The following is a 12,500-nucleotide window of genomic DNA, read 5'->3' on the forward strand; positions in this document are numbered from 1 at the left end:
AGCAATCCAGAACTTCATTCTACTGCAATGATAACTCTTCCGTTGCGGAAAAGAGCAGGATCATCTTCCCTTTATATTATAGAAAAAGCAATTCTTAATTTCTCCCTCAAAGCGGGGGGCACCTGAATTTCACTTGAAGTTACCCTATGTTTCTTACATCACAAACAAATAACTCTTTCATTCCCTGTGTAAACATATCGCTGTTTCAGCTTTTAATTAAAAAAGTACTACTTTTGGGACTAAGAGACGTGCACGAAGAGGAACATTCGAGGTACCTTTTTGTTGCAACTCCCACAATTTCTCTGGGTTGTACTTTAAAAAATATAATGAGGAAATCCGAAGAAGAAATTCTAAATTTTCTTGGTCGGACTGATTTCGTTTGGAAGTGAAACCAAATTAAGACTACTTTACAGATTAATAGGAAATTAATTTTGACTGAGACACTGAGTTTTTTTTCCTGAAGAATGGGATATGATTTAAAAGAGAAACTGAAATTAAAATAATAACGATAATGCCAACAACAACAACAATAATAATAATGATAATAATTACTATTCAATTAAGCAACTGGTGACTTCCTTACTCATTTCTTAAATTTTCACAGAATAGAAGCTTATTTATGAATCCTCTAGGAATTCCTTACTTCTCAGTGTTGATAAACTCTCCCTAAATTTTACGTGTGGGAACTTTCGGAGTATTTGACTTGAAATGCTGCCCTATAAGATTGGCACTAGGAAAGAATTGCAAAACAAACAAGTTCTTCCTATCCTAAAAAACTATCGAAATAATGCAAACAAAAGTGATTACAGCAAAGCAAATACTTTTCTATTCCACAGAAATTGTTATCGCCTTCTTCTTTCTCCGAGTCTCAGCGAGCTTTCTCAGATGAGACAGACGAGGTTTAGATTGTTTAGCTTATAATAAGCCGCTTAAATAGCTTTGTGAATTTATACTTCCTTGGGGTCTAGATCTTGAAAAATTAGATTTCGTTTTCTCCTTAATTCCCCGCAGTGAAGAATTACGCAAAGCACATAAAACTAACAACAACAAAAAAAACTGGATGGTCTTACTAAAAACTTCTTCTGAACCTACCAAGCCTTTTTTACAGCTGTAAACTTAATAGAGACATCAAGCCAAAATTTGCTCAGCAAAGTGAACGCTCCGCCGCCCGCCAGAACTTGAATTTTCAAGCAAAGACGCGGGGACAAAATACTTACCACAAAACGTACTTTAGCAAGATTTTTTGAGCTCGTCAAACAAGGCTCACTTGAATACTTAAACGCATGCAGCTGCCAGGCAGCGAGAAATATGCTAATTAAAGCAATAAAGTTTTGCTTTTACAATTGGATGTGATTGGAGCTATCGCTGAAGTAAATCTTAACTGACAGCCATCTTCTTCCGCTGGTAATAATTTTAGGAATTTAGATTGCTTTTTCAAGCAAGAAGTTATAGATGTCGCTTCCTATACAGCTGCTTAGAGCTCAAAAGAAAAAAAATCACACAAGGTATGTTCTCACGGTGAAGGCGAGCCAATTGGACAAAGAAAAAGAAAAAAACGAATGTCTGTGTCAAGCAGCACAAAAAAAAAAAGAGAAAGAAACGAATGTCTGTGTCAAGCTAATAAAAAATAATGAAAAAATATCAAAAAAGAGTCGGGGTTTCATCCATGATATTTTTTAGGGGTTTACACGCTGAAGGAAGCCTTGAGTGCATTTCAGGAACAATTTTAAGATCATACGATGCGATTTAGAAACTTAACAAAATGAAAAATCACAACACAATTGCAATGAATATTAGGAAGGATTCATAGTCGTACTGCATTGCAAGACCTCTGAGAAACTTCGACTGAATGGAATATCTATCTTTTCTAATTTAGCCATGTACCAGAGATTACATATACAAAACATATTGACACCACGGATATTAGGAATGTGCTGATGTTGTTATGCAAAGCACAAGACACATACAATGAACTGCCCACAAAAACTTTATAAACTGAAAGAAAAACGGGAAAAAGAAAATTTGTGGCAGAGTGGCCTAAAGGAAACTATAAAGCTCTGCATAAATTAGGCCACCCCAAATAAGACAAGTTGGAGTCGTAGATTGGCCATGGACAAGAAAAATGACAGCAGACAACAGAAACACATTTGAATGAGAAAAAAAAACTCTGCCCATCCTGGTGAGAGTTTTTCTCTGTAATTTTGCGGGTTTAACGTGATCCGGGTTCCATTTCCAGACTTGGCATTTGTTGGTTTTCTAGTACACTGCTTCGAGAGGTTCTTCTCGGCATGCAGGTACTCCGGTTTTCCCCTCTCCTCAAAAACCAACCTATATCATTTGATATTAGTTATTTCATTTAGAGCGGTTTTCAAATGAGTGTCGTAAAACCAAAACCAAAGTAATTACTTCGGCCAATCAAAAAGGACGGAGACAATCTAGTAAACCAATCAAAACTCGAAGTAATTACACGCAGCCGACACAAAGCGCGAAAAAATGTGCACGCGCGAGCCACGATTGGTTTTGGTTTCACTTCTGATTGGTTGACAAAGTGGCGCGAGAACTTTGAGCCAATCACTGAGTGGAGTATTGCAAAATTGATTTGATTTGTGTATAGTGTCCCCAATTTGTGCCTCAGCGCTAAAAAAAGTTGATGATCAAATACAGTTCATTAAATTAACAGAAAAAAAGGCAAGCATCATACGCAAAACATCGACTAAGCGTGTGCAAGTTTCTTGTGCAACTAATTACTATGCTTGCGACGCAAGAAAAAGAACAGCCGTGGTCTTGAATTTCACTCATCATATAAACCCTTTCGTATGTGTACTCGATTTGGAAAAGTTTGGTCACGCATTTTGCCGATCGTACATTTTCTCTCTTGTGTTGTATACAAGTTCATGGATATTTCAGCTGCTACTAGACAAACGAGATATGAAGACAAACAAGCTCTCAATTTGATAAAAAAAAGGAAACTTTGATATTTTATTTCGTGAATTTTTTGCGCGCGCGGTACAGCGTCCAAAATAACATAGGTAATAAGAAAATGGCGTCACTGCATAGTCGAGCGCGGAATATTGCTCTTTCCTTACACTCTGGCATGTTGTTTACCGTGGCACCTCCTTAATTCAGTTATTGGGACTTTTTGTTGCTTTTTTCATGACGAACCAACCAAAAATACCATTACAGAAATAAAACGATAACGTACAAATATATTATAGAAACAAAATATCAAAAATCATAGTGGTATTAAAAAAATCCGGATCCTCTTATGACGTCAATAAACAGTCATTTTACATAATCTATTGTAGATAACAATTGTGAAGAAATCTCACTGATTGCCGAAGCGCACAGGCATTGCCACAAGCTCGACTCCACAGTTCTTCTCTTTTGCATGACTGAGGGAGAGAAGAGCTCTGGGGAGCCCTGAAACAAAGTGTCTTCTCATTGGTTTTCGTGAAGAACAATAAAAAGCGTCTCTGATTGGTATAACATTCATGTTAGCACGAGTAGTGAGCATGCGCCTTAAGGTTCAAATACCCAATTTTTGGCTATAAGAACCCTTCAACGCATGTTCTTCTACGTATAGTTTCCCAGAGCCTCGGGTCATGCGCAGACATAAGATCCGAGGCTCTGGTGACGAGAATGGCATTGTCAGTGATTGGTTTACGGAAACCACGCACCCGTTAGGCCTTCATTTCCTAATGACGTCAAATTTGCGTCACCCTTTAAGTATGGGTCTGAAGCTAAGTATATACCCTTCTTACTAAGACGAGGCTTCCTTAGAGGTGAGGGAGAAAGTTTTAACATAATTATTTCTTGAAGGCTCGGCAAGGGTACATTTGAATGCCGTTTTAAGTCGCCCATCGTAACTTCAGTCTACTTGAAATATCCAAAATGCGTGCTAGATCTCGAATTCTCACGCAAATCGTTATGATGTTGGCCATCATCATAAGCAGAGCTACTCTACACGTGAACACAAGTAACCCAAACGCTTCCCCCGCAGCACAGTGCAACAGACAACCAAGTAACATCTGCAATTGCCATTGCAATGTACAACAAGATTCAAGCATTTTCAACTCTGCAAGAGCCACAGTGGAAGACAAACTAGATCAGTTAATCGCACTTGTCAACAAAACCACGTCTCCTACTAAAATGTGGCCGTCTCCTTCCTCCTCGCCAGGTATTTCTACTACAGTAGCTATGAAATTTTGAAGTCATGTCGCTTATATGCTGCTGTTTCTCAAGTTACAGTGAATATTGTTGTGATTTGTCAACTATTTCTGTCCACAGTTGCCCCCGTCTCTTCATGCAAGGAACAGTTTGAGAAAGACAAGTAAGTTCATTTATTCATCAGTCCGACGAGTGCAAGTATACTTTGTAGGCATTGATACTGTGTCGTCGCCTGTTCGACTCTTTCATGACTATTCAGCCAGATCAATGAGGTCTAGATCTAGAAGAAGCCGAACTACTTTAAGACTTCGTTCAACTGATGACTCATCTTATATAGGACCCAATCCACTCAAAATTGCTTCCCGCTTCACTCCACTTCACGTATTCTTTTCTTTTCATTTCTTTTACAAAACGCGTCGTTGATCTCAGAACTTCCTAATTAATTACACAAGAATGAAGAATGGCTCTCGGTTTCTCAATAAGACAAAGAGGTTAATTGCCATGGATGTGGAAATACTAATTTAAGCCATCAATATCTGAATATGACTTAAACTAGAAAATCCACAACTTCCGCTCAATGCGAGGCAATACATACGACACTAACTTAAAGGCGTTTTTGATCAACTTAGAAAGTTAGTGTCTGATGGAGAACCTGGCGACGAAGATTCTCATTTTTAGAGTTGTTTTCCAAACAACAGCAAGCTGTTTTGATAGACAGCATGGTAGAACGGATACAGTAGCATTATACTTATATATTGCGGACGATATCAGCTATATCGTATTCACTGCATTTAGCACAAAAACGTCAACAACCCAAGAAAAGCATGAATAATCGCTAATATAAAGGCAGTATTCAGATCACTTGTCACCGCCGTACTCTGCGATGGAGTTCCAATACTGTTCTTAGAATACTTATTGTGCACTCGTATCTTAATTACCAATTGACCATTCCCAATACTCAGTGTACTAAATTTAGTAACATTCCACAAGACAGGCAAAAATAATAGGCAATAATGGGCAAATCGCTTCATGATAGATCAAATCGGCCAAAGGCCCGGACAAACGGATTTAACATCCGTTCTATTTTGTTGAACGATGTCGACTGTTGGACTGGGAAAACGGTGTCAACACATCGTCAAAATTTCATTCAACAAAGCTTCACGAGAGGGCCGGATGTTCAGTCCCAGGCTGCAGCCGCGATTGTTACTACGGTTATGGACTTGTTACTATGGATACGGACATGGATACGTCATTTCGAGACCGATTAGTGCGCATGCTCATGCCCAACAATGTTAAAAAAGGGGGGCAAACGACTTCAACTTCATTCAACATTCGCGATGACAAAAGGAATGTTGAATGGTTGTTGAAGAAAAGCCTTAAACGCATTTGACTCATTCAACACGTTTAAACGCGGTTGAAAGGGGGAGGAGGAGGCGGGGGGGAGCGGGGGGTGCAAATGGTTTCAAAATCGCTGTTCAACAAAATTGAACGGATGTTGAAGCCGTAAGACTTGACTCGATGTTGTACCAAATTCAAACCATTTGGGAATACAAATGTTTTGTTCCAGGTATTTCCATATCATTAAATGTGAATGCGTCACTATGATGCAAATACAATACACAAAACCCGTGTTTTCACGAGCGGTTTTTCAGGTCTCTTTGAGAGTGACAACCGAAAATTCCGTGAAAAAAGTTCCTTTCCCAGCTTGCTTAAAGTTAAGCGAATCGGAAAATTTCAAATTTCTCATGAAATTTGAGCCACCAAACCAGAGAGTTGGCAATTACTTTCTGCCAATGGGGTTATTCAAATAGGAAATACAAGGCCTGTTATTTTTATTGTATTGGCATGTGCTCTCTCCTCATTCAATCTTACCCGTGAAAACATGTATCATTTTTAAGCCGCTTAACGAAGTCTGCAAACAAACCAATTTCAGGAATGTTAAGCGAGACAATAGACCTTTTCGGCTTGTACATTTTGTTTTCCCAATACAGATCATGTGATAATACTCAGGAGGTTTAGTCTTTTGTTTTGTTCATTAAAATGAGGGCATGCAAGCATGAATATGCCTGCATGCACTCTTTTTAATGAACAAAACAAAGGACCAAGAATTTTGCGATTACTCAGGGTCTCTCGGAATGGAAAGTGAGTGCAAATATTCCAGAAATAAAACTGGTGAGAACGGTGTGTATATTTAGAGAGAAATTTGAACATTTATTAGCAGGTGTTCAAGTCCTCCACATTACTTCAAATTTGGTGAATTGACGTCGTTGGCAGAGCGAGAACGGCATATTTAGAAATGGAAACAGGTGTAAAACGCATGTGCAGGGCGTGCAGAACGTTTGTTTTTTACTCGTTAGACCTATTGTTTTGTCATCGTCCTTGCCGTAACGTAAGGACGACAACGGCAAAGGAATGTATTAAAATGTGGGACGCACGAGTGCGGCGACGCACAGCCATTGGTTTTCTCCATTAAGCCGTTTTTTGGCGTTCTCGGGGCCGTCGTCGTTCTTGCTTTAGATCACTAAGCGTGTTTACATGATACCGGGGCGACTTTCGTCCCGGAGCGACTTCACTCCGGTTCCCTCTTGTGGTTCTGCATTCGTTTTTATGACACCAACAGAAAATTTTGTATCGCAACGAGTCATACCGGCGTGGGTGTACCCCGGTTTCTGTACCGGGGCGACAATTTCATTTCGGTACGAAATCTCGCAACGGTATAATGTAAAAGAAGAAAAACCACCCGTTTCAGTGTGAAATTTGCCTGTCGGTTGACTGGAACGAGAAGATCATGCGTAAATTTCGCCAATCTATTCACACATTAATTTAATCAGCGTCAAGTTTGCCTTCACGTAAACAAGATATAAAATCAAGCAGGCATCGTGTAAACACGATATGAATTCAAGTACTCGTATAGTACTCGCAAGGGGGCGAGTTTTCTCATGTAAACAGCCCCTAATGTTTTGAGCATGACGACAAAGAAATGTACCAACATTTCAAAACGCACGTGCAGGCCGTGCGCAGCCATTGTTTTCCTGATCAAACCTATTGTCTTTTTAGCGTTTCCGTCATCGTCGACGTCATCACTGCCTAAGGTCCATTGAATCTTAAACCCATTGACTCCCAGCATTGATCAGTATGTAAATTTACCTCTCAATTTCAATACACTGTGAGGTAGTCATGTACTGAGAATGAAGATTACTATCAGCTTAATTAAGAGTATTATCCTGATATAACACGAAATTCTCGAGACCATCCAACAAAGAAATCCATAGAAGTAGTTAGGAGAATTAACTGTTAGATCACGGAAGTGAAAGGGTTGAGAAAACAAGTTTTACATCATCAACTGGCTCCACAGTCAGTTGCCTTTTTCTTATTGAGAAACAATGATAAAAGACCTTATCAAAACAAGCTGGCGACAGTTTCGTTAAAGGCGTCTCAGGACATATTCAGGAAACGGGTTCCAGGCCACGTCAGGAATCCAGAATCTTCGGAGGGGAAATCTGGAATTGAAGAAACCACAACGTGGAATCCATAATCCAAGCCTTTCTTGGATCACCTTACATGGGACAAGTTATAACCTTTCAGACTCATTGGATACGGAATCACTTAGATCACAATGATTTTACATATCCCACTTGGGGGAACCCAGACGAAAAAATTCTGTTCACAAACGTTCCTAAAATTGTAATAGATCGATTTGGTCAAGTACCTTGATGAGGTGAGTTGAAGATTTTGTTTGCCTCATTCAATACTCGTCTTTCTCTCATCAGTTCATCTCAGAGCCAAGTCTATGAGCTGATGTTTGGTGCACAAAAGGTTCCAGTTTACTGCCACATGGGCAACTTTGGATGCGGAGATGGAGGATGGACGGTGGCCATGAAGACTGACGGCACAAAGGTTATGATACGTTTTGTCCTAAAAAGACATGTCGCCACATGGACGAAAAGGACACGTTCTGAATGATAAATGTCACGAAGTGTCCCCTTATCCTTCTTCCACATTACTTGTCTCCAAAAACGTCACGAAATGTCCCTCTTCCCTAAGCAAGAACGCCTTGAACTTGCATCTGATCAGCAGCCTTTCTAGACACCAGTGCTCTCAAATTGCGATTGGACACCAATTTGAATAACCTTAAATAACTGTACACATTTCAAGTACGGGCTATGGACGAAAGAGAGAAATTATCCTCGCAGTTATCAGGACACTTTAAGCAATTGTCTCTGATATAAACCACTTTCATAAATGACGACCGATTTAATATTCTATTGTAAAAAAAATGTGTTAATTGGACGTACTGGCATTTTGGTTTTCTCTTTTTTTTTTAGTCCGTTTTCCTTAATTACATAGTATAGTAATTACTTTGGTATTTCAGTGTTTTACGACAGGCTCTATTAACAAATGCGTTTTTATTTTATTTTAGAATACTTTCCACTTCAACTCACATGCTTGGACGGACAAATATTCCGTTAATCTCGAGGGAGGGACGACTGGATTCGACTTTCAAGAAACCAAGTTGCCAACATACTGGAGCACACCATTTTCTAAAATCTGTCTTGGTATGAGAATTGGGCAACAGATTAACTTTACCGTCATAACAAGGAGCGCGAGTTCCCTGTTCTCTCTGATCGCAGACGGCACATACCGAGCCACCTCACTGGGTCGTAAAACGTGGAAGAACCTGATTGGTCCCGATGTATCTCTGCAGCTCCACTGCAACAAAGAAGGCTTCAATACTGAGGGGTTCAGGACCCGCACCGCAAAAGCAAGAATAGGGATTATTGGTAACAATCAACAGCATTGCGGCCTTTGCGACTCCCGAATAGGATTTGGCACTGGAGGAACCCCTGATGAATCCAACACGTGCGGCAACGAAGCTGCGGATCGATACAGTGACAATGGACCAAAAAGCATTAAAGCAATGGGCTACATCTTGGTCCAATAGCTCATAAAAATCTCAAAACGTTCCACTTAAATAAAGCACATCTTCATCACAGATTAACTGGAAACAAGTACAGCTTTACAAGATGCGTCCATTTTTATTCCGCAGATGGATGCCACGGTTGCTACCTCTCTCACTTATACTTTCGTTAATAATTTTTCCCGAGGTCAACTTGAAAGTAATCCTGTGGCTATTCCAGGCTGTTGTTTTTCTTGGTCCCTATAACATGCATCTTCTATGGTTATCAGGGCTAGTTGAATTGTTTCTGCTCAGCGTATCATCTATTGTTTCGTTCTCCAATCACAGATAGATATGACAAGATGTCAAAAAGAACGTCTTGAGTTTCGTGTACTCACGGTTTGGGAGAAGTTTGCTTACGCATTTTGCCAATCGTAGCGGAAAAGATTTTCCTCTGCTGAATTGTATCCAGGTTCTTGGATTTTTCCGCATTCACATTTAAATGGTATGGAAATATCTGGAACAAAGCGTTTTATTCGCAAAAGGTTTCAATTTGGTATAACAAATTCAGTTAACTAGGCGATTTGGTACATTGTTTATTTTCCCGTAAAGCTTGGTTTAAAAATCGACACTTTTCTGACGCTGATGGGGAATAGGCCCAATTTGAGTAAATCTTACTCTTGGGTGATAACGCTTTGAAAACTTATAGAGGTTTACAATCACGTGATAAGACGGCCATGTTGGTGCACAAAGCAAGAGCAAATTATCGCTCAGTTTTTGCATTATAATAGAGTCAAATTCCCAAGACTTTTTTCTTTATTTTTCTGTGCAACAACATGGCTGCTGTGACGTCACGGAAAACCATCTATTTGTTTGGATTTTTCAAATTAGTAAGTTATCTCGTGACGCATTTTTCACGCAACGCAAGACGTCAAAAACGACACCGATGACGAAAAATGACATCATTCTTACCTCAAGCGCTGTCGGGCCTAGGAACTCATAACCGGGAGCCTTCAACTCCAATACAGTAACTACGTTTATTTAAAGGCATTTTCACAGATCAAGCTATTTTTGGACGAGTTCTTAAAGTTCTTAAATAACATTTGGCTTGCAATAGTGACCATTCTCAATCCCATAGGATTAGCTAAAACGGTCTGCCTTTAAAAACGCCGTTCCACAAATACAATGAAGTTATACGCTTGGAGTCATGGGCTCCTGACGCTGTATATTATAGCTCAGTGCTTAGACTCTGTCAAGTTGTTTACCCAATTCTTTAATTCAGTCAATGAATAGTCAGTTGTTTACTTCTTAATGTTTTTTTTTTGCGACGACTCAGTCAAAAAAACTATGACAGAAAGACGATGTACACAAATATAAAAGAAACAAAATATAAAAATCTTAGTGGTATTGTAAAGTGAAATTGGATCCTCTTATGAAGTCGATAAACAGTAATTCTTTTTTGTACATAATAATTTGTCAGTGATTGGTTACAGAAATCCCACAACTATTAAGTTGCGACTTCTAAATGACGTCAGCTTCACGTCACACTTTAAAACCCTTTAAGGCTCAAAGGGCCCCCATTGACGGGTAAAATCGTCTGGCGTTAGACAGACTAAATCTATGAGTGGTTACTGGGAGTTAAAGGAATAAATAAGCATTCGTATCTGAGTATATACCCACATCTCGTTCCCAGAGTCATCGTTGCCTTGACCAGCAGTTGGGAAAGAGAGACTGGTCAAATGCAAAAAAAGGCTATATTTGATTGCCTGTTTTCATTTCCTGCCATTTTATAGGAAATTCTTTTTCAGAGTTTCAAGCGCTCCATTCTTTAAAGCTTCCCCTACTGAACTTTCCTTAGGGAGAGTTCACATTTACCCTACCTCTCAAGGCGTAGTCCAACAGACCAAATGGGCTCTTTGCACGATACTGTCATATGGTACAAAATCCGCCAGGCTGGATGGCAAAAGGAATGCAGCAACCTCCAAGACAAAGCCATTTTAACCAGCCAAGCGTGACTTTTCTTTCTTTTGGATGTCCCAGTGCGTAGCTTGCCATACAACAGGGCAGATTTGATACCATGTGACAGTTTCATGTATAGGGCCCATTCATAAATGGCGGACAAAAATTATTCTTTTGTCTAATTAGACTCACTAGCCTCGTTTGCATGGACAAAACACAAAAGAAATGTTGCTCGAGAGCAAGGCTAGTGAGTCTTATAGCGATGTTTCTCGTGACGTCACCCATTGTTATTAATGTACCAACCAGAGCCTAATTGGCTCTTGTAACAATGACTTCTTTTGTTCCGTGGTTGGCAAATTTGAATGTCAAAAGAAATGTGACGTCAATGTTTGTAAACAAGAAATATCGCTATAGAGCGTTTTCACATGACGTCACGGCGGCCATGTTGATGTTCCAAAACAAAGGAATGGCGGCCATGATGGTGTACCAAACTAATCCTCCGGGAATTGAACTCTATTTTTATGCAAAATACTTTCCTTTCTTTCAGTAATCCAATATGGTTGCTGGTCACTAAAGGATACTTTTTACGCCGCCAATTATCCCTTCGGTCTGTGCACTGTGGAAGTGTCCTACTTTAGGGAGAAATTCATATTTCCAAAGTTTGACTTTCCACGCGTAGTCAGAAGACCCTTCACGCAGGCGCAATTATTCAACCAGAACTAGGGTTTTCTGGTTCCCGTTTTGTATTATTCCAGAGCCCCCCTCACCTGTTCCACTGGTCAAGGATAACGAAGGCTCTAGGAACGAGATTGAGTATAGCTCCACTGACAAACACGAGGCTCCCTCAGAGGTGAGGAAGATAATTTTTTGCATTTTTTCTTGAAGACTTTGCTAGGGTGCAATTGAATGCCGTTTTAAGTCACCCATCGTAACTTCAGTCAACTTGAAATATCCAAAATGCGTGCGAGATTTCGAATTCTTACACAAATCTTTACGATGTTGGCCATAATTATAAGGAGAGCAAACACTTTACATGTGAACACAAGTAACCCAAACGCTTCCCCCGCAGCAGAGTGCAACAAACAACCAAGTAACATCTGCAATTGCCATTGCAATGTGCACCAGGATGCAACCATTTGCAATTATGGAAGAACAGTGGAAGGCAAACTGGATCAATTACTCGCACTTGTCAACAAAAGCGCGTCTTCTACTGAAATGCGACATCCTACTTCCTTGCCAGGTATTACCAGCTATGATTCAGAAATTTTGAAGTCATATGGATTATACTGATGCTGCTGTTACTTAAGATGTCGTGATTTGTCATCTGTTCCTGTCCTCAGATGCTTCTGTCTCTTCGTGCAAGGAACAGTTTGAGAACGACAAGTAAGTTCATTTATTCAACAGCTCTTCTTGAGAAGCTTGTAAAAAAGCCTGACGATTGAGTGCGAGTATACTTTGTAGGCATCATGTCGTCGTT

At 39.8% G+C, this 12,500-nt stretch overlaps 3 protein-coding genes across 6 annotated transcripts in view; 2 read left to right on the forward strand and 1 right to left on the reverse strand.

The window, feature by feature from the left end:
- The window catches only part of LOC138056957 (uncharacterized), a 30,613-nt gene that overhangs the window by 17,040 nt on the left and 1,073 nt on the right, over positions 1 to 12,500 (reverse strand). Inside the window, exon 1 of one of the 3 annotated variants that reach the window (XM_068902953.1) lies at positions 1,218 to 1,294. The exons of 1 other annotated variant lie outside the window; for it this stretch is intronic. The gene's annotated coding sequence lies outside the window, so the exon portion shown is untranslated. Of the gene's footprint in view, positions 1 to 1,092; positions 1,295 to 12,500 lie in introns of those variants that run through there. One more of the 3 variants, XM_068902950.1, reaches the window with a different exon arrangement.
- On the forward strand, positions 3,646 to 10,536 carry LOC138056962 (uncharacterized skeletal organic matrix protein 5-like). Its single transcript, XM_068902959.1, has 4 exons — positions 3,646 to 4,177; positions 4,288 to 4,330; positions 7,938 to 8,064; positions 8,588 to 10,536. Exons 1-4 carry the CDS (start codon positions 3,892 to 3,894, stop codon positions 9,107 to 9,109), a joined length of 978 nt encoding a protein of 325 aa, XP_068759060.1. The 5' UTR covers positions 3,646 to 3,891; the 3' UTR covers positions 9,110 to 10,536.
- LOC138056961 (uncharacterized skeletal organic matrix protein 5-like) overlaps positions 11,770 to 12,500 on the forward strand; it is a 6,590-nt gene continuing 5,859 nt past the window's right edge. The window contains exons 1-3 of one of the 2 annotated variants that reach the window (XM_068902958.1): positions 11,770 to 11,873; positions 12,093 to 12,263; positions 12,364 to 12,406. In XM_068902958.1, coding sequence (XP_068759059.1) covers positions 12,239 to 12,263; positions 12,364 to 12,406 — 68 coding nt within the window. In that variant the 5' untranslated portion in view covers positions 11,770 to 11,873; positions 12,093 to 12,238. Of the gene's footprint in view, positions 12,264 to 12,363; positions 12,407 to 12,500 lie in introns of both variants that reach the window. The other variant, XM_068902957.1, reaches the window with a different exon arrangement.

Source organism: Montipora capricornis, chromosome 7 (genome assembly GCF_036669925.1).
Source record: "Montipora capricornis isolate CH-2021 chromosome 7, ASM3666992v2, whole genome shotgun sequence".
NCBI lineage: Eukaryota > Metazoa > Cnidaria > Anthozoa > Scleractinia > Acroporidae > Montipora > Montipora capricornis.

Bases quoted from the DNA above. Each gene is read 5' to 3' on its own strand.
- LOC138056962 (XM_068902959.1), top strand. From the start codon at position 3,892: ATGCGTGCTAGATCTCGAATTCTCACGCAAATCGTTATGATGTTGGCC. The intron at 4,178-4,287 runs GTATTTCTACTA...TTCTGTCCACAG, and splicing joins GTCTCCTTCCTCCTCGCCAG to TTGCCCCCGTCTCTTCATGC. The intron at 8,065-8,587 runs GTTATGATACGT...ATTTTATTTTAG, and splicing joins TGAAGACTGACGGCACAAAG to AATACTTTCCACTTCAACTC.